At 38.2% G+C, this 22,752-nt stretch overlaps 1 protein-coding gene across 1 annotated transcript in view; it reads left to right on the top strand.

The window, feature by feature from the left end:
- LOC309586750 (uncharacterized protein C8orf34 homolog) overlaps window positions 1-21,569 on the top strand; it is a gene marked incomplete at both ends in the record, with an annotated part of 200,211 nt that extends 178,642 nt beyond the window's left edge. Inside the window, one exon of the mRNA XM_082304141.1 lies at window positions 21,532-21,569. Within this exon, the coding sequence (XP_082160267.1) occupies window positions 21,532-21,569 (38 nt within the window). The remainder of the gene's footprint in view (window positions 1-21,531) is intronic.
- Between the last annotated feature and the right edge of the window lie 1,183 nt (window positions 21,570-22,752).

Here is a 22,752-nt window from a genome sequence, read left to right as displayed (position 1 = left end):
GTACCGTAATTCAAAATCTCTCCATAAGTGCCTCCAGAAATCATTCTCTTCCTATTGATGTGTGTAATCCAACACCTACACACTCACAACTCCAGGTTTAATAAAGTGTGGGGCCCTTTAGCTGAGATTCCAAAGCAACTTATACTTCCTATCCCCCCAGGTGATGCTACATTTCTGTGTCCAGAACACATTATCGGTTATTGACTTTTCATCTGGACACAGATCTTACAGAATTTAAAATATTTTCCTATGAGGATGTGTTGAAAACATCTGATGGGCTTGCCTGGGGTACCGTGATGCATAAGCCTTCTGGGAGAGACCATAGCATCAGCCTCATCCATAATTCCATGTCTGCTCAATGCAAAGACAGTAAGCTATTCAAAAGACAGAGCTAAAGCTCTTCAGGTAAAAACATAGCCAAAACTCCACATAGAGACATATGCTCACTATTTCCCTTTAAAAGCAATTAATTCACAGTATGACAAATTAAACGTTATCTTCTGTCACTTGTTCTGTACGCTAAATGTTTGTAGAGAATAATACCATGTTCAAATGCTGGAATGCTGATTTTTCAGCTTTCAGACACGTCAGAAAAAGGTTAACTCATTTAAGAAAAGTAAATGTTGTACCCTGTAGATTTTAAAAATATAAGAGAATGAATTCAGGAATGTGGAAATTTTTATTCTTGTATCCAGATGAAGTATCTGTCATCAGAATGCTTTATTTGAGGCATGATCTAACTCAATGTAAAAAATATACAGTATCTCCTCTGCTCCGTTCCACTGGAACCACATTCAAGTAGGCAGGATACACTTCAGCAACCCTTCATAATACTTTTAATATTAATTTGTCTTCACTAGTGATTCAGAAATCTGAAAACCTGGAGAAGCGTCATGCAAAGTGGTCTTTATCTCTTCAGAGAGATGCAATGAGACATTATCAATACTAAGCAATAAGCTCTACAGAAAATGTGGCATATTGAGATGGATTTTTGCTTGACTTCAACCTCTGATGGTCATGTGGTGTCATTTTTTTGGCTAAACTGCTTTCCTGACCCGTGATAGTTTTCGGCTCTATGTTTATTCTAGTTATAAAATGCTATACATTGGTCTATTATAATAGAGACACTGAGATAAAGTTTTATCCTGTACTTACTGATACAGAGGAAATATTACTGTTAACCTTTGTGTATATGCTATTCACTTCTGTGCAGTTTTTGCTACATCCATTAGAATGGTTTTCCATTATTTACGGCATTAATAAATTCTGTGTTCAAAAAGCCAGCTCCTTTCTGAACTATATCCAAATTGCCTTGCTGTCTTTTTAACCTGGGGTATTCTCTTCTTTGGTGGGCAAAGTTGTCCTAGCAAAGAGCAGCCTCCGAGCAGCTGCATCCTCTTGGCACACTGAAGGATCATTCGCATCCTTGCTGCTGTTTCCAGCAGATTCTGCACTGTACATTGAAGTTCCTTATGTTTTATGAGCTTGGAAGTCATCCAGTTTTATTATTGGACATCTATTAAATATCATCTGAAAGTTTTAATCATTCTTTCTAAACTATTTATTTTGGGGATAAGAGAACTTTGACATAGATTAATTACAGGGCTACAATTTTTCCATTAGGAATATCTGTTCTCCTCCTTCACACTGCCTCTGTATTAAATATTGTTTGAAGTACTTAATTGAGGTGGCTACTCAAATCCAAATATAGCATTTTTGAGTGTTTCTGAGAAGCAATGCTAGTTTTTCCTCCTAGTAATTGTAATTTACCACTACCATGGGATTTTGGGGAGAGTTAGCTAGACTTGAAACTTAAGTTGGGTCAATTTACAAAAAGTGCTTGGGGGCAAGGGACATCTTTAGGTCATCCCTCTGCCTACCCCTACCCCCCCAACTCTTTTAATATATTGCTTACTGAAGTGGAACACAGCTGTTTGTTTCTTTCAGCACAAGGAACAAGCCTGCATGGATTTATGTTTCATTGGTACCTTGGCAAGGGAAGAAATACTCCCCCTCCAGCCCCAGGGTATTTCTTTCCAAGAGGAAACTGAGATCCTTCTTTCCAATTTTAGTTTTTTGGTCTGAATGCAGCTATGACAGACGGTTTATAGGAATGTTTAAGATATTTCATTTGGTTTAAGATTTGAACTATCATACCACTAATGCAGTGCAAATAAGAGTAATATGTTATTATTTTCCCTATTTGTTCATACTGAAGGATTTTTAGGAATATGTGGATCAAACCCACCAGGTGTCGAAATAATTATCTGCACCAGACAGTAATGATATGGCACTGTGAGTTCAGGTTGTTGCTCAAGCTCGGTGGATTGCCACAGCTTTTACCCTTGAGAGCACCACAGGCAGGTGACTGATCTTGTCATAAGTCAGTGATTGCCTAAGCAAAATTAACATAGTGGAGTCCTAATATTTCTCCTTCTGTACCTTTCCTGTCCTGGAGAGTCAGATTGCTGCTTTTAATATGTTAATTGCCAAAACATGGAGTCAATTCACTTTTGAACAACAAGGGGATGCCAGGCAAGGCCACTATATAAGTTCTGAAGTGTGGATACTGGAGAGGAGCCATGTGAATAATGTGTGTGTAATGGCACGGTCTGAATTGTTTTTATTTTTTAATAAATGTTGGTGAAGCGAAGGAGAGCTTTGCTTTTGTTTCAGAGAAAACTGATTTCCATGAAAATACTTGGGGATTTCAAGAATAAAATTGTGTGGGTTTTATGAACAAACTACTATTTAAATATAAATGGCTTGACCTTTTCAGATTTCTTTTTTGACACAATATGATAAAGTTAAGAATTTGTTGCATTTTATTGCTGGTGTTGTAGTTCTTCAATTTTATCAGAAGGTAAAAAAGCATTTCAAGGAAATATGGGGCTTTTTAGGAAAATTTTGCCTGCTTGGTAGGATTCACCTTATGCTTGTAACTGACATGTCAGTCTGTCTGTCTGTCTATGCCATTATCTTAGGATTGAAGGAATGAGCCACATGAGAAACCTCATCTTTTAGCATGTTGGGCTCCATAGCATCTTTGCATTTTAATACTTCGTTGATGTTGTATTGTTTGTAAAAGCTGAAATTTTCTATATGAAACACATTCATAAGATCTGCCAGTAAAAAATCCCTCATTTCTCCATTTAGTGTGCCAACAATTGGCCTACATTTTAATTTCATACCCTATGATGTCATATGAATACTGTAGTGTTTTGTTTTATGGTCTTCGTGCTTTTTCACTGTTGGAGAAGTTCGATCATAGTTCATTTAACTGTCAAATTTAGTTTTCTGTGTAGCAAACTAACATTTAACACTCACAGGCTGATGTGAATGTTTACAGACTGTTCTTCTCCATTCTTCAATGAAAAATGAGTAGTCTTGGCTTATATTTTAGTTTGTATTAGTTCATATTTCTCAGTAGCAAATCACATGCTACAAGATAAGAGGAATTTTCTGGGCTTTTCTTGTTTGTATCGCTTGTGTTTGGTTTTTTTAATTAGTTGGGTGAATGGCATGGCATTTAGCCACACAGAATACGTAGCTGAGTGTGAGCTAACCTTATGACAACCTGTAAGTGTTTAATACTTTTTCACACATCCAGAGTGCCTTTAGGTAGAGGCAACTGTGGGCATTTGCCAAGTGTACAAGACTGAAGGGCAGTGAAATTTGTCCCTAGCTCCACAAGGTTGTGTGTTTTCCCTCCTTCCAGTGCTCCAAGCTCTTCAAGTTCCAAGTTCTTCAAGTTCCTCTGCTTTAAAGCTCCTGTAATGGCACCTATGCTGCACCTTTTTTGTCCTCTTCCTGGACTGTGTTCAGTATGCGGCTTGCCACATGGAGCTCTTCCTTTTGCATGTAGGCTGGACTGCTCTGTTGCCATTGTAGCTCTCCTTGGTGGAGTATGGGAACAGCCTCAGCTCTGTCTTCACAGGTAGAGAAAGGTTTGTGTGCATTGGGAAGTGAAAGGAGTTTGTACATGGGTGTTTCTGTACTGCTATATGGACTGTGTGTGTATATGGATATTTCTGTACATCTCTCTATTGCTGTCTTTTTGAACAAGTGGAACTGGGTGGGCATCTTTGTGTACCCTGATGGGAGGAGTCCATGATGCTCACAATGAACATCCAGACTTTCCAACTGCTTGGTCATGTGTTTCCGAAGGACCCATGCCACTACTGCTAGGCTACTTCATCACTGTGAACAGAAGCCCCTCGAGTAAGCAGATTGCTAGATCAATTTGGGAAACAAAGAGATCCTTGTTGACATCCTTTGCACCCCAAATCCTCTGTCTTCTCATAGTTCCCTTGCCCTGTTGACAGCTCTTTGGGTCTTCTATGGTCATCTGACACTGGTGTCCCAAGAGGGTGCCCTGCTACTGTCCCAAGATGAATGGTCCTGTCTCAGGTTTGAGAACAGACTTAAATCCACAAGTGAAGGGTGTTGTTTTTCTCCTTAAAATGATGCAATTTAGTGTTGCTTATGCTGCTGCCAAGCAACTTTTCAGCTCTGGACAGGACTGTGAGAGGGGATTTAAAAATGCTTTCTGAAAACCCTCTATTTGATGCTGATGTGCTGAAACACCGCAGAAAGTGCTTTCCGCAGTCCCACAACTTGACTTACAGACAATATTTACTGTAATCCAGTTTTGACCTGCAGAGCTTTCAAATCTGCCTTTTGCTTTGTGCATTCTGTACAAAGAGGTACCAATTTTCTCTTTCGTGAGGGAGGGAACAGTTATTCACATGGTGAGAGATCTGTAACTTTACAGAATGAGGAAATCATTTTATCGATGTCAGTGGAAAGGAATATTTATGTCAGACAGGAGGAACACTCACCAATATATTATACAGGATTTTATTGCACACTTTCAATTTTTGCATTCTAAAAACTCCTTTTTTTAGAAGATTTAAGGTTCCTATGGTGAAATATTTGGAAATTGAGACTTTTCTTATTGCTTGTATTGCCTTGAAGTAGAAATTGTTCATTTGATAAAATATTCCCTTTCTTTACATGTCGTTATGAAGTTTTCTGCTCTGTAGAATAACTTTCGGTGACTGGCATACTGTCATATTTCAGAGGAATGAGATTTAGTTAGAGCTAACATACAGGACTGTGGAAACAGGTAGTATAGGTAGATAGATACAATGTTTAATCTACCACTGTACAATTTAACATATTTTTTGTGTGAGGGTTGGGAAATTAGTCTTTGAGCTGTAGCCCAGTGCAAAAACAAAACAAGTAGCGGCCTTTGGCCCTTTTGGAAAGTGATTGTGTATTTCCAGTGATGACAGCCAGCACCATTCTTTGATTTATAGCGGCGTGACTTTCATTTAATATTGCCCATATGGCAATTTTCACCACCTACATTGTTCAGGACCTATGTCAGTAGCACACAAAGCAGAGTACCTTATTCCCAGGCAATTTGACTAAGACAGAGGATGCTGCATTGTGGCATATTGATTGATGGCATAAAGCGGTGATAATTAGATCTCTCTGAATCCTTTATAAGCAGGCTGTGGGCTTTTGAACCTTATTGCATTATTTTGACACTACTGAATTATCAAATGTGCCAGCTTGTTTTCAAACTGTGTGTTTGAAATAAATGATGACAAAAAGGTGTCATGGAACAAGTTTACATAATATAACCCACAGTCTTATTTGAATTTATATTAATAGATAGTTTTAATTTATGCAAGAAATGGGGAGGGCGGGGGGGCAGAATGTTATTATTAGGAATCCTTGACGCTATAGCTCACATCTTCACGTGAGAACATCCCAGATCTTTTACAATGAAAATTGTCCTCCTAGCAGTTTCACTTTATTTTTACAGTTCTAATTGCTTCACTGCATATTGGAACAAAACTGAAGGTAGGAACACTTAACCTAGAATTTGGAGAGGAAACATTTTTTTTATTATTATTTGTGGAAATACCCATTATTGGAATTCCTTGAGGTCAGTGACTTTGCTAACATGCAGGACTGTAGGAGGGTGTTGTGGTACAAGTGAAGGGAGCTCAGTTTGGTGCTCTCTGTACCCATGTTATTTATACACTGGTTCTGTGTGGCTAGTTCAAAAGGGAAGTTCTTTGTTCTATCTAGTTATGGTGCCACAGACGTGCCAGACACTTTTATGTAGGGGCATTGCTGCTCAACATATTTGTTCCCATTTGGCAACTGTTTTTGCCGAAGGTATGTGTAGAGCGCTGCCCTTCAGTTGACTGACTCAGGATGATTTATTGAATACCTAAAGCTTTGTGAGCTAGACTTGACAGTTTCACTGAGGCTGGATAGCATCTGGCTCTGCAGTTTGACTACCTAATGGCCAGTACGTGCATCCTGGGGTCATCAGGGCCCGTTCTGTTGATAACGCATCTACACCAGCTACTGCTGTGAAACTACCCCTTCCCTTGTGCCCGGGCTAATGTATTGCTGGCTGTGTGATGACCTGAAAATGAACCACTGGCTTTTGTCAATTGCCTTCAGCCAGATTGTTACCTGGATCTACTGCTATTTGCATTTGAACTAGCTATAGGTTTCTGTAAACCACAGTCCCATCTTGGATCCAAGATACAGATTTCATGATTCCACTATGGGCATACGGAGGTGGGGTGGGAGGGTGGGGAGTGAGGGGTGGCAGGGAGAAATGCTGATCCAGTATAAAGAGACAGTGCATATGAATAAACAGTAAAACCACATGTGGCCAAAATGGTCAGTACACATTCTCTAAAATTGCAACATCTCATCTGGTCCCAGCTCCTTTTGCAATCAGTTATGAACTATTGACTTTACTAGGAGTTCTGTCAGGTGCTTTCTGATTCCACAATTGCTTCTATAATGGAAAATGGAATTAACTGATAAGAGAGAGCTCAAAACATTTACTCTATCTGTGGTGAGAATGAATTGCTGTGATATAGAGTTGGAGAAAAAATAAGTTCTGGGAAGGACAAGAGTGATAATTTTTGTAGTCAAGGAGAAGGAAAATAAACTAACCTGATAGAAGAAAACTATTATGTCCAACTCCTTCTGCCTCAAGAATGCTAATAAAGATTGGCTGGACACCACTGAGGTCCCAATGAGACTTACTCTAGCCTTTTCAGACATTCAGTTTTTTGCAGGTCCTGTACAGCAAGCTACTACTAATGTATGCACAAGGGACTGGCATTTGGGTTTGGGTAAGTATCCTTTATGATGGGTCTTATCAACACTTACTGAATGACTCTACAGGATGTCACAGAGGGAATACACTAGTGTGCTTACTTGCTTAACAGTAAGTCATATGAGGAGCACCTCTGTGGACTCCTGCTCCTTATGTCTCCAGAAGAGTTATGTGTCTAACTTCCATGAATTTATCTGTTTGGTAGTGCTTCTTCTTCTTTTTTTTTTTTAACACAGTGAAGTACTTTCTTTAGACACACTCCATTGTTTGTCTATTCATTTCAGCCACATCAAATCACAATGATGTGCTATAATACTACCTGAAATTGTAAAAATTTAGTAAATTTATGAGGATGGAGCACTTTCATTGAAAGTACCTCAGTCCTGTCATGGACTTGTTAGTATCCTTAGACTCCTAAATGTATGACTTGTAAATGTGTAGTTTTTCAAGTGTTACTCATGTTTTGTTTCATATTAATGTATGTGACACAGATTTTTAAGGAGTTCTGCCCACGTTTTGGGAAGTTGTATTTGAGGTGCATTTCTTGGGTCTTTACATAAAAAGAGAAGAGCCATATGTGGTAGAAGTCAGTATAGCTACAACAGTTTTGTCACTGGCAAGCCCTTAATTTGTATAGGTTTCCCAGTCTGATTTGTCATGAAGGTAAAAAATGCTGCTGCTGTTGATAATGATGATAATACTGAATGTAATGTTTCTTTAGCAGAATTCTGATGGGAATTCATTGTCCTTGCCTGACACGTACTTTTTCAGACAAGGAATAATTTATTTTTGGAAAAGAATCTTAAGTTCTACCAAGTGTGCCAAATACGCCTATGTTAATGTAACATATACTAACTTCCTCTGTGTTGAACACCAGTGTTTACTGGCTGCAGAAACAGACAATACTGTGACGAAAATGAACAAACTTGTTTTTTATTTCTAGTTCTTTGCAATCATCTATCCTTTACAATCAGGTAGGGCCACTTTTTACTGCCTTTGATGAAAGCAGAGTAAAAAGAGAATTTGACTGATTAGAGAGATACCATTCTTAGACTGAAGTGATGAGAAACTTCAAACTGTAGGCTGTAGACCAATACCACTAAAACTTTAAGAGCTTTGATATTGATTTTCCAGCAGTGGGATTTCACACCTTCTGCTTTCAGATTTCGTTAGTGGTCTGGGACTAATTAAAAAGGGAGAGGCTTCTCTTAGATGCCAAGAGAGTGGATCACAATACCACCTAACAGAAGGGAGAAGAAACTACTAACACCATTATTGCCAATTCGTTTATTACATATAATCCCTTAAATTTAATAATGGTGTTGTGGCAATTAAAATGATACCAACAACATGCTGGTGTCTCCTTTTAGCAGATTAAGAAGTCTGGATCATGTTTGCTTAAAAAAAGCTTTAAGTTGAACATCTGAAGTCAGATATAATGCATGTTTCACTGAATATTTATAGACTTCCCAAAATTGTTTGACTCTTTATGCAGAAAGGAAGACAGAAGTTACTTTACCTAGTTGCCAATTAGTTGAATAACTTAGCTGACTTAGCTGTAAAACCACTCAGTGCATTGAAAGATTAGCTAAAAGGGTCTCTGGAAAATCTCCAAGTCTTTTTTTTTTTTTAAATTAATGCCATCTATTTTTAATAAATTTTAGCATAGCACTATCTTCTTTACAATTAACAGGCAGGAAAAGCAGCTGTTTCTGTTTGTGCTTCCCTGATGTGATGGAGTCCCTGATCCCCTTCAGCCACCAGTTTGCTATTACCAGAGGAGGCTGTAAATAAGAATTTTTCCGAGCAACTTGATAGAGGGATGGCTTGTGTTAGATGAAACAGGCTTGTCTATACTTTATCACTTGTGATGGTAGAATAGGAAATAACTGTTGCCAAAATTAATTCCTAATATACTGACTGTCTATGGTAGAAAGAATGCAAGAAATACACCATAAGGCAAAAAGAAGTCACTTGCTTGAGTAATTTCTTTTCTCTGTAAAGCATGCATTATGGTTACATCCATTGCCATGCCGTTAGGTGTGGATCTTCTTCCATCCCTGCAGCCTGTAATTCTACATGCAAGCTTTTAATTTTTTTAATCCACTGTTCCTCATTAGGTTGCCAAATGCCAATTAACATCCCCGTCCAAGGAACTACTTTCCTTGCTCATGCCTAGTCACAATGAAGTCAAAGAGAATTCAGAAGTTGGCATGATAAACGGGATCTGCCATACTGTCAACAGATACACTGAGAACACATTTTTCTCATATGTAAAAGCACTAAGTGCACTGTGTCCCTTGTGGGTAACGTTTTGAAGTAGTCCTTCAGGAGCTGTAAACTCGTTTCCCAGAATGGTTCTTAAAAATAGTCAGATACATTGCATGTCTAAGAAGTGTCTTGCTTCACGTAAAAATCCTCAGATTGACCCTTTTGCTCGTTATCAACTTGTATTGACATTCCTGCTTTTCAAATATGCTGCTTCGCCACTCTGCCAGAAGAATTTACTGAGCATTTCTGGTTTACAGGACTTCTACTGGTGCCCGTGGGAGCTCAGCCCAAGGTCCCAGGACCTTATGTCTAAGTGGCACTGTTGGCTGTGTGCTTGGAAAGAACAGATCTGGAAATTAAGGAAAAGAATACAGTCTGGTTAATCTGTTCCTGGAACTGACTGAAGTTAGTGTAGCTTCCCTGCACATGGAACAAGGACCCCTGTCATATAAATAAAATGTGGTCTGGACACAGTTTCAGCCACAAGCTTTCTGTAGGATTCTCCTGCTATTATGAGAACCGATTGTGACTTTTCTTGACAGTCATTTTAGTTTGAGATTAAAAAGTTCTTACAGCAATACTGATTGAAGTATTGCTGCCCCTTGTCCCTTCATGATAGGTTTGTTATTGCTGATGCTTGGTGCCCTCCCAGTCTTGTTGGCAAAGCAGTTTGTGGTGGTTGCAATGTAAGCTGGATTGGAACTGAAGGAAATTTTTTCCAAGATGGAGGAAAAAGCAGCAAAAAAAAAAAAGTTGTCATTTTTTCACACTGATCTGATTCATGGTGTAATTCCAGAAATATTCATGCTAGTGCAGTATGGGTATTGAAGGGTACGTATCCAAGCCCCAGACCAGACTGCTCAGATGCTGGGCTTAATAGTAATGCGTCTTCCACAGCAAAGGAGCAAATTGAAGGGATAACAAATTGTGACATGACGAGAAGAATAATTACTCATCTTGGGAACCTCCCCAGACTGGTTTGACTTTGGTTACCAGCAGCACTTGTACATGAACATGCTGTTAAATAGGCACAACATGATAGTGTAATGAGTTATGTTGTATAAAGCTGGATATTAGTCAAGAACATCTAGAGGAAATAAGTCATGATCTGATAAGATTACTTTTATCAGAGATCCGGTACTAACCTTATTTCCCCCTGATAGATGTGTTCTTTCGTTTTCGTGTTTATATTCTGTTTGATTTAAAACACTAAATGAGTAGATCTCAACACCAAATAAAGGTTATCTTAGATACACAATAGCAATAGTACTTTCTTGTCATAGACATGTTTGAAGAATGGCTCTTGATCAAATTTCACTTATGCTTTTTTTCAGTAATGGAGAATGTAGCTGTATTTAATGACACGGCCTTTTTGTTCCTCATGAGTACAGGAGCCAACTAATCATCTGCTCTAATTTTAACTAGTGTACAGCACTAGAAAGTCAGGTCTTGTTGAAATCTGGTTTTAGTAGATGTGATGATAGGTATCCTTCATGGTATCTCCCATCTATTTATATTAGAAAATCTTTGGCTTTGGATGGCTGATAATAAAAGCAGAGTCAAATGAAATAAGAAACAAGGTATAGCTTTAATAATAATTAAAGTTGAAGCCCAGCAATTCATAGTAGCCTTAGCCTCAGCTTCATCCATTGACACCTTTCTCTATCAACTGAAAAAAATCTCTTTTGGCTTTGTGCATTGCTGAAAAACATATGAATGAATGTCTGAATGCAAATTCTTAAAAGCATTTAAAACATTTAAATTTAAATTAACATTTAAAAACATTTCCATGCTAAGAATAATAATACTTCAAAAAGCTTTATCTTAGTATCTTACTCCAGTTAAATATGAATGTTAAAATGCTGAATTAAATTCCATTAGGGCTAACGATTAGATTTTAATCTTTTTTTGTATACATGTTGAAATTTTTGACAGGTCAAATCAGCTGATACCATATGTGCTGTTGGCTCAGCTGGTGCTATCTTACTCCAAGAGGATAACCACTAGATGAATGCCATGAGATTTAAAGAATGCAGAATAGTTCCTGGTTTTAGCCTGCCTCATTTTAAGGTCTCCATCCATTTGGTTACCAAGGTCCTCAGGGCATAAACCAGGATAACCCCAATCTAAACTAAACTAAACTAAACTGTATTTTTGTAACCTAACCAATGGATGAGCCTTGCAATCAGTTTGCTGTATACTTCTGATTACATTAAATCAGCTTTGTAGTAGTGACAAATCAGTCCATTCAAATGTCAAAATTTGAAAGTATTTGTGACCTAAATAAGATCTGTTTTCAAATGTACTTTCCTATTCACAGTCTAGACATAAAATATACTGACAGTGGCAACCAGCTTCAAAGCAAAGCATTTGTGCATTCTTGTTTGATTTTAAAGAAGAGACTATATAGACTATATTATGCTTCACAAGATTCATGCTAAACTATTTAGTAATTTAACCTTTTGTTAATTAACAACATCTGAATAGTGATTAATAGAGTAAATAAAAAGGTTATTCTTAAGCTGAGCCAACATAGTTGTTAGAGTTTGTGGCCTCTCTGTTATTGTTCACCTAGAAGCTATGGAAAATAGCTCTGTTATGAATCACTGTATGAAATATTTTTGAATACCATGTTATTGAATTCCCCATGTAACCTGGCTGGATTACAGCACTACTTCTTTTCCTACCCATTGTCCATAAAATCCCACAGAGATCATGGTAGACTTTTAATGACCTTTGCTTATAAAAATAGCAAAACTATATCTATCTTAACTTGACAGCTAATTAAAAAAGGTTTGTCTCAGGTCTGATGTAGACATTGGTTAAATAACCCCTTCAAGCACCTCCATTCATGCTTATGCTGTATTATGAAATAACAAAGTTTAATAGTTCAGACACTTTTTCTGTACAGAACACAGGCATTTTATCAAAACTACAACATTAGAAATACAAACCAGCACTGAAACTGCTATTTCTCAATTTTGACATGAATACTAGCATTTGCTGAGTGAAATTGTAGTCATCACAGCAAAATTATTGCCCGTATTGCAGCTATGCTAAAATCAAGTTTTGTCTTTTATCTTTTAAATCTCTATGGTAAGTACTCCTGCTTCCACTGAGAGCAGTGAGAGACCTGGATATGGGATCAAAGTTTATGCAAGAAGATTTTTCATGTACTTTTTCCCACAGCCCCAGAGTTTAGGGAAAACCACTCATTCCTATCATCTGTTTTGGGTTTTTTTTCATTCCTGTCTTTTCAGGCAAAACAGAATAAAAACTGCTAGGTGAGTTTCTGACTACATGTGGACACTGAAGCAATGTAATGCACAGAATGCATGATTCCTTTAATGGAATATCAGTAAATGCATATGTAAATTATCTCAGCACTAACAGAATCTCATTTTCATATCCAAAACATACAGTGTTAATCACAGAGACCCCACTTTATTGGGTCTGCACTAAATCTCAAATTTTAACATCTCTCAGTTAATAAGTAAATGTCCTGAATCTTTTCAGACAAAAAACCCAACGGGTAGATTTTAGCACAGATGGGTGCTAAATCCAGCAAGGTCCTTAGCAAGGCAAATGTCTGGTCTTTTGAAAGGCTGCAAATTCAGAAAATGTCCTAGTGCTCACTGAGCTCAAATCAAGGTCTTTCAAAAAGTGAGAGAAATGGTTACTTTCGCTCTCTAGCTCACTCTGGTGTTTAAGATACTTCCCACAGAAAGACAGCTGCATGGTTTTGCTCTTCTTGATTCAGAACAAGGTTTTGAATGTGACTTTCCATCATCTTGAGTGCTTCAGGAAGCAGGATACAGAACATTTTTTTTAATTGGCTTTGCTCTAGGCTTGTGAATACTGAATTTTTATGAAATGTGGAACTGCCCTACCAGGTAAAACAGCTACGTCAGAATAGTTAGTGCTCTAGTTGTGAGGACACACACTTGAATGGGTTCATGGCCACTCAGTTTTGCATCCAACCTTTTTGAAAAGGCTGTGCATGTTCCTACAGGAAGATTCTGCAGTTAATATTTTCCAATTGTGAAATATTTCAGTGGAAGTTCTTGGCTCTTCTCTACTTCTAAGTGCCTCTGTGAAGGAGTTGATAAAGTCTCTAAAACTTGTTTTGAAGAGTTGAAAAATCAGTAACTAGCCCTGGTAAACAAAATCAATGCATGAATGGTTATCTTTCTCTTTTGTTCTGTACCACTGGCCTCCTGCCATGCATTTTCACTGAGCAAGAAAAACAGCTCTCATAATGCCAAGACAATGCAAACTTTAGAAATTATTAGTGTAGACATTTCTAAATGACGTTTCTAGATCACCCTGTTGTCCTGATCAATCGAGACTACTGACAGTCATTTGGTGACATATTCAACCATTTAGATGTCTAGATTTTACATTAATTCAGGGAAGTGTCACACTGACTCATTTAATCCACTGTAAAAATCAGTCACTATAATACGGATATGAATATTTGTGAGGTGTTCTTCGGAAAGGCAATTTAGCTCTTCTAGTAAAGACTACAGCACAATATTGCACATCCTGTGCCTTACATCACGTGGCATTGCTCTGTACCTGTGCATGTGCAATCTTACTTGGGAATAAATCCAATACTGTTTTGAAGACAGTTAGATGCCACATGGTAAGATTCAACATATCTAGAAAATTATGCAGAAAGCTACCAAAAGCGGTTAGACAGCCAGGAAAAATGCAATGCAGGGGTGGATTTTAAGCCTAGCTTTGCACTCACTGATTGGCATTGCAAGGAGCTGTCTCCAATCATCAGGCTATTCAGCTTGAAAGTAGCTTCTGGAGGAACTCACTAATGCTCTCTGAACAGGTCTGTCTTTCTTCTTTCCCTTTCCTCTTTTCCCTTTCCCTTTCCCTCTTTTCCTTTCCCTTTCCCTCTTTTACCTTTCCTTTTTCCTTTTTCTTTTCCTTTTTCCTTTTGCCCTTTTCCCTTTTCTGTTTTCCCCTTTCCCTTTTCCCTTTTTCCTTTTCTTTCCTCCCATTTTGTGGTCCTCCTTGTATTTGCTCTGTATGATATAATCTGTGTTATATACTCAGAAGTTAGTTACACAATTGTCTCTTAAGTCAGCCACAAAACCTATGGCAGAGCTTCAGACACAGCACAGGTTTAAAGTCTCTTTTCATGTTAGACTTTAATCACAGGCTACTGGCCTTATAGACATGCAGAATTTTGTTTGGTGAGCAGGCTCACTAGTTGCCAGCTGTGCTGTGAAGGTTGAACCATGCTGAAAACATCCTTCTGGTTATCGCACATGGGTAGGGCAGAGGTCCGGTTACCTGGATGGAGCTTTGCCTGGGTTCAGTGCCCTCATCTCCCCATTACATCAGTTTTGGGGGACGCCTTTATTTAGCTATAAAATGTGATTGCTTTCACAAAAGAAACAAAAAATATTGCATTGGATTGTTGAATGATCAGTTTCTTAATATAGCCAGGTCACCTATACGTAAACATACGGCTGTTGCAAGCCTGGTATTGTAGTCCCAACAGCTGCAGAAGAAATTTTCCTTCTTTCCACCCACTCCCTGACAAAGAAATACCAAAGAAACATCCCACCGTGTCTTCTGTTTAAAAATCATTGCTAAGACTGGGTAGTCCAAAAAGGGGAAAGCAGTGGAGCTATTTTAATTTATCCTCCTACGTAAAAAATAGACAGTGCTTTCATAAACAGGAAGAAATAAGCATCATTAGGAAGCACATTTGGACTAAGTACTTTTTCTGGAAATATTTATGCTGTGCTTCTTGGATTTGTGATAGTACCAATATTCAGCATACGTACGTGGGAGGGAAGTGGGCTTGTGTCATTTGCTTCATTATGGGATTCAGGCTAGTCTGTTCCAAACCCAGAAATATTTGTTCCTCAGAACTATTTTATGATTTCTGGGATAGAAGTAATCTCCATGTGTATTATGGTTGATTCCCTTTTTTGTTATGTACATCTAAGACATCTATTCAGTCTCAGGGAGGTTCCACACTATGCAACAATTTAAATGACTTTTATTAATTACTTATTGTATATAGCACTGTATGTATGGGAAGCCTATCACAAATCACATCATTAGTAAGAAAGGGCATGTTAATGGAGATAATTCCTTTGATGTAACTGTATTGCATATTGAGTATAACTGAGCTAATGAAATTACCCTTTTATAAAAATTAGACATCTCAAATCTCATTTGTGACTTTTAGAGCAATGTCCTTTGATTTAATAATGTGCTGGAAAGGGCTGTAGTCATTGTAGCTCTGAGAAAAAAATTATATCTATAGCTGGTAGTGACACTGAGTATAAACTTCTAAAAGACGTGTTTAATTTGATATGGAAGATATATACATTTAAAAGCAGTTTTATTAAAAAAAAACTGAGCTATGTTCAGGTAGAAATGGCATTCACTTGTATTTTAAACTTCTTTCCACTTGACATCCTCAGAAATATGTGCCAGTTATGATGGACTGCTGTATTAGTTGCAAGATCTAATGTGTGCTGGACACTGTGTTTTTCCTAAGTAAGTAATGCTGGAACTAGGCTCTTTTCTGCTTGGGTCTCGAACCTATATGCATCAGAGGTATGAACCTCTTCAAACATCGCATTTATGGCAATGACTTAGATTTATGTCTTTGTACACTCTTCTTTTTATATAGTTTTGTAAGTAGTGAGCAGTATACTTCTGCTTGGTTTATTCAGAGCTTTGGTTTTCCCTGTCTATCCTATACTCTGCCTTCTTTGCCATGCTTTCTAAATGTTTTCTTACAGTTTCCCTGTAGGGTCTTGAAAATCTCTCCTGACTTAGTCTGTGGTTAGCAACAGGAAGACTTTTGTGAGTGATAAAGGCTCACTCACAAAGAAATGAAACCAAAACAGGACCTGGGTTGAGCAAAATATCAGGGTCTTGCAAAATACCTGCCCTGGCCATCAAGGCAAACGTCCTTTTGGCTGCAAAGACCAAACCTCTGAAATTCCTTTTTTCCTCCTCATTTCCCTTCTTTTTCCTCCTTCCTCCTCGCTTCTTAGTACCTTTTATTATGGAAACAACTTCTCTTTTTCTAAAAAACTGAAGACTGCAAGTCTTGCTCTCCTTAGCCCTGTTGCTGCCTGTTACTCGGCAATGTGTCGTCTGGGGGAGCATCCCTCTTCTAGATTCAGGAGCCAGGACAGGGAGGAGACCAGAAAGCAGTTGTGAAGTTTGCTTGTGCCTCACAGCAATGCCTGAACTGGGAAGCGTGCACTCAAAGGAGGAGAGTAAATAACAGTAAACCTGGTCCTCTGACAACGGTTATTTAGGATGCAGTTACTATGGCGTATTTGCAGCTACTAAATGGGACTTGGCCTTAATCTGTCACTATATAAAACTGTCATTAGTTACATTCACAAGTACTTAAACATCTCCAAACTAACTGAGTTAAACAACATCTCATCGCTTTTAATGGTTTCAAAATTTTAGTTTTAAGAGGGTAGTAGCCATTGCATGCTTGTTGGAGTCTGCTGGTCATGATAATGTTGGCCTCAGAGCAATGTTTTCTTGGGCTGGTAGAGGCTTTTGGAGGTCTTTTTTTCTTTTTCCAAGTCCCTGTCCTTTGAACTGATTAGTGGAGACTAGCACATGGGTAGGAGATATTGGTTAAACCTTTGTCAGCTCTTTCAGTTCCCACCTAATTTAGACTCTGAATGCTAGCCCCAACTCCATTAACACTGAAATCATCAAAGGTGTGATATTTTGGACCACCTTAATTTACATTAGTTTTGTAATCTAGCCCTCATGATCTCCTTGAAGCACTTGACCGCTAAACTCAGACATGTGATGGTTAATGCAATAATGTTTACATAGTTTATGTCTTGTTAAAATTGATTATGTATCTTGGACAATCACTACCGTACCACCAGTTCCAAGACAGCACTATAATTCAGCCCTCCCTCTGAATGCCCTCCGGGCAAAGACATGCCCACCTGCAGACTGCATCTGTACACTGCCAACATGCCAGAGCTGAAGCAATCGGAATTTACTGCAGCTTCGCTGCAGTTTTGTAGTCTCTGCTTTTTTTGGACTCTGAGAGGAACAGTCTGAAGACTGGATTTGTTTGGTATTTTCTGAGTTTTCTCAGAATATAATTTGAATCAATCACCTCTTTCTTTTTTTGCTATAATTTGATTCCAAACCCCTATTTTTCCATTATGTTACTGAGCTAGAGTTTCACTTTCACTAACCAGGATTGGAATAACCTCTTATTGTCTCTCTGAACGTGACAGTTGACATCCTGAATTCATACATTTATATATTTTAAACCACAATTAAAATACACTATGTTGCACTTTAAAAGCTGATCTCATCATCTTCAGTTTAGCTCATTTTTCCGTCCCTTCACCCATGCCCCCATTCCAATGGTGTATTGAAACCAGGCTTTCTGGCTACAGCCTTTTGAGATCTGAATTTGATCAGTGATAGAGCACTGGAATGTTTGATTTGAAGCAGAAAAGATTTATTGCAATCAGTGTTAGTGTATGTAAAGTCACGCCATCCTGTTTGCAAGTTAGTTACCTACTACCTCTCTCTTCTCTCCAACTGCTCGACCTCACTTACACCTTACTGTAGCAGAGTCTACTTGCAATCCCATCTCAAAAAAACAAGGGTGTTTTTTTAACAATTCATTCAAATATGTAATAATCATGATCAAAGCATATTTCACAAATTGAAATTAATCATATTTTTGTGTTGGCCCATGAACAATAAACTTCTTGTAGGGAGCCCTATTAGAGATTAGCGAAAGTTCAGAACTCAATTTCTGTTCAGTGCATTTTTGGGGGGTAGTAAATGATTTCATACAGACTTTCTGGCTCTATGTGAGCTTTCCTTTTGGCACAAGTTTACTTAAAAATAAAAATGTAGAACAGACGGTAGCTGCATTTCATAAACCATTCTATTATTTCAAGTTGATTTTTAATACTATATCTAAACTGACAGAAAGAAAAAGCTTGGCAAGTGTGTTTGTTAGATAAATTTTCTGTGATGCTTTTAATTTATAAGGGAGATGATTGTGATTTGCTTTTAAGCACGAAATCATATTAGCAATTGTCAACTTAAAAACACATTTTCGTTCCTGTTCACTTTCTTATAAACTGTACACGGAGTAAATAAAAAGTGTACCTATCAGTCAGTAAGGCAGCCTGTGGGGCTTTTCTTTTTCTTTCTGTAACATTATATATGTACATATAAAATTTAGCCCAGTGGGAGCAGTTTGTTTATGACAGAAATCTGTTTCAAAGGGCTTTTAAACACAGAGTTTATCTCACATAGTGTGAGTCTGGTTTTGCTGTCACAGAGATTCTTATGACACGCTCACAGTGTAAAGATGAAATGAAGCTCCTTTCCTGAAATATGGGAAAGATTCCACAAAATGTCTGTTCCTCAAAATCGATAGTGGAAGAAAATCAATTTACTGAGTAATAGATCACTTCAAAAAGTGCCAAAAAGCTGTGAATTATTTGAGGGATATGACCTTGCTGTCCTCTTATTGTCCCAGAGGATGATGAAAGTAGATAGAGTTAATTTCACGTACGTCCCTCATGGTGATATTTATCATCAGCACTGATATAATCTTACATTTAAAAAAAAAAAACACTTACAGTACACCACATCCTCCAAGATAAGTTTCTTGTGTTGGCCAAACATTCCAGATTAGTTGCAAGAAAAGGGGAAAACTAAAAAGTTTGAGAAAGAACAGACATTACAGCCTTAAGGGAACATGCTAGCTATTTCACAAGGTAAGCACAAAACACAATGGCACAAAATATAAGGCACACTGAAGCACAAAGTAGAGTAAAATTTTTTAAAACCGTCTTTTGGATATCTCTTTAGAAATAGTCTTTGAGTAGGAAAATCACTGAGAAGGGTTCAGCATAGCTCTTGGTGTGGCTGGATTTACTGTTTAGCGAGGCTGTTGGTACAGTGAAGTCCCAGAAATTCCAGATGTTTTCAGGATACACTCACAAGCCAACGAGAAATGTGGTTATAGGCCATGTGGGTAGCCCAGGATCCTCAGGGTTATTATTATTAAGCTTTGCGAAAACTTTTCAGAGTATCCAGAAAGCTAGATTAGACAGTAATCTGCATGCTGGTTTCTACCAGTGGTGTGGACCCACCTTTACAGGAACCTCTGCTATGAACAGGCCTTTGCCAATGAATTTTTCTGTCTAAACCCAAGAAAGATAAAATTTCCTGTATCTTAGTAGAAGTCCCATTTTCTGTAGGAGTCATGAGACCCTCTTTCCCTTTCCCTGTGCAGAGGTGGCAGTCCTGTCACTTCATGTCCCAGAGACCCTATAAAATGAAAGGATGAAGCCTCAGGTTTGTACTGGGAGACTTTGGAAGTAGGGGAGCACATAGACTGATGTTTCTGTCCAGAACATCGAGCCATGAAGGTTAGGAGCAGATTTTTTAGGTGACAGTTTGGTACTTTGAATAAATGCAGAGCTGAAACCAAGCTAAGCTTGAGGGCTAAGATTCTAATTGGCTGCTATCAGTTTGCAAATTGTATGTTTAATTTACACATAATGCAGTTTTCCCACTGCTGACACTGGAGGAAATTTGCATGTGCTGACAGCCTTAAGCCACTGAGATTGTATTTGATTCTAGGATTTATGAGTGAACTTTTCAGACCCTTTTCTGAATGTTTGGCACTACAGTGTGTGTGTGGGACCTGCCATGGCAAGATCTACAGAATTAAAGGGGAGGACACTTTTGAGAGATTTTTTAATTGTATTCTGAAGTCAGGTGTTCATTAGAACATATTACTCCTGTGGAATAAAATTGTGTCCCTTTTGTGAAGACTCTATTGTAATGGTTCTGCTAATTTTGACTTAATGGTTGTAGTGAAATGCTCAAGGGTGGACTATTGGTTACTGAGCTTTAGTTATTTTACCTGAATGTTAACTGTGTTTTAACAGAGCCAGGGTGCACTTGCCGTAAGGGCTAATGCCACTACTAGTTCACAACAGGAAGTTACTTCTGTTTATTTTCCTTTTAATTTATTTGAATGATGTAATCTGTGCTGTTGCCTCTTGGTCTGTGCTTACTAACCACAGTGCAGTGCCTTCTGATGTTTTAATCACAGTGACTTTAGTAGTACATGCAATTAAAACCCATGTCTGGATGTGTCTTAGTTGTTTTACCTGTTGTAGGTGTAAAATATACCCACTTAGGTCACAGAAGCAAGTCTGTTTAATCTCTTTCAGGTGATTAATCCCAAAACACCTCCTCTAGGATCCTCTTTCTAGTTTGTCAATCATCTCCTGTTCTTCCATTTTGTGTTGATAAATTTACTGACTCCTGTGGTGGACACAACTACCTACCCGCACCATTTATCCTCTGCTGGGTTATCCCGTGTCTGACCTCTGTCTTGGCTAAGCCAGCCTTAGTAGCCATCATCTGCTGTCTTTTACATGCATTTATGCATTCACAGGAAAACTCTGGTCAGGCATCCATCTATTCTCTTTAAATCCCTGCTGCTCTGCTGCAGTGCTCATTACTAAGACATCAGTCAAAAAATTGACTGTTCTTCTAAACTCATCAGCTAAACAGGCCTTCAAGTCATGTTTGTTCTGGCTAAGGAGCTGCCTTACCTTATTTCACTAGCTGAAGTTGCCCATTGTGCCCCTAACTTTATTGATATTTATTTGGACAGCAGAAGGGAAGCTGACTGGGTGGTGCTTGCATAGCCTGAGTTACTGGAAGGTACTAGTGAGTGGCTGGGACACAAGGAAGGCCTAGAGGTCTCTCCAAGGGGAAAGTCTGGGACTATGTGCAGAGCTTACTACAATAAGGTCCTTATCCTTGTTTGAAAGTTGTACGTGCTTCTCTAATAGAGAAATAAATACAAATAATAACACCTTCATCTTAGCTCTCATACTCTCCTGAGCTTTGTGTTTGTAATACATTAGCATAGGCAGGCTTTGGCAAGTACTTTTTTCCTGTATTTTCCACAGTGAAAACTAATCTGCAAAGGTTAATAAATGGATATCACATATTTCTGAAGTACTATATAGTCAAGTAACAGAAATTCTTAATTATTTATGCAGGGACTAACTGGCAAAGTGAAGGCAAAGACTGTGACTGAGGTCCTTGTGCATCAGACACGAAGTGTGCTTGGATCAGTTCCACATAGACAAAGACATATGCACAGCTCACTCACCTACCTCTGACACACAAGCCCAGGTGAATTTATTCTCCCAGTATGTATGCCTCTTATTAATGCTATTAAAAATTATTGCTCCAAACAAGATGAAAATATGCCCTTAAGCTAGCAGTTTAACATTTATTTCCAATCTTATTTTTGTTTTTTTGGAAATGTAGAAGAGAAATATCCCTCGTTTCCCAGGTGGACTAAAGGGGAACAATACAAACTTTGTATTTTAGTGTTAAAAATGTAAACACAGATGAAATGTACTTCAGAGCTCATTTTGCCAAAGCTTTTCTTGGATGATTTCCATCAACGTACTTATTGTAATTATTTTCCAAATGTTACCCATGTGATTCTCATTTGCTACATGTTTAATTCCCTGCCTTAAACTGGGACACTCAGGTATTACTAAAGATGGCAGACACCTACAGATTTGTAGGCTCAACCTGCATAATGACCTCACAGTGGTCACATAGTGCTCATGTGCTCTTATATGAACTACAATAAGAACTGGTTGAAATTCTGTGTGGATTCAGTCTTATACCTTTTGAAGCTAAAAAGCAGATGTTATCCATGGCATGATATTTCACGTATAAAATCAGTATTTAAAACTTACTCTTTTCAATTTATTTCCTGTATTCCACATGGAAAAGCCTAAGGCTTCCCATCAAAAGTAGCTAAAACAAGTCATTAAAGATCAAAGCAATTGCAGTATAATTAGGGCTACCATTGAATTATGTTATCCTCATCATCTACTTCTCTTATTCCTCCTGCCCTAGACACCAGCCACAAATAAACATTGTCTCTCAAATACAGGTTAAAAGGCAAAACTTGTCAGCTGAGGCACTGGTTTATCAATCAGAAAGGTGTAGCTTATACCAACAGTAATGTTCCTTTCACTTATCTTTGTTCTATGGCTAAATCACTTCACTGAATTTAATACCAACTGCCAGCAGTAAAATGCAGAGGCTGCTCACTAAAATGTCTTCATCCTACATGAACGTGGCCTTTCTCCTCCTCCTCTTTCACTTCCTCTTCTACTTTAGAAATGTCTGGTTGGATCACAACTGTACTGACAGGTTATCTGGCAGTTGGGGGTGCTGTAATGCTGACACCAAGG

The sequence above is a fragment of the Platalea leucorodia genome, assembly GCF_965183815.1.
Source record: "Platalea leucorodia genome assembly, chromosome: 1".
Taxonomy (NCBI): Eukaryota; Metazoa; Chordata; class Aves; order Pelecaniformes; family Threskiornithidae; genus Platalea; species Platalea leucorodia.
This window is presented reverse-complemented; position numbering and strand designations above follow the sequence as displayed.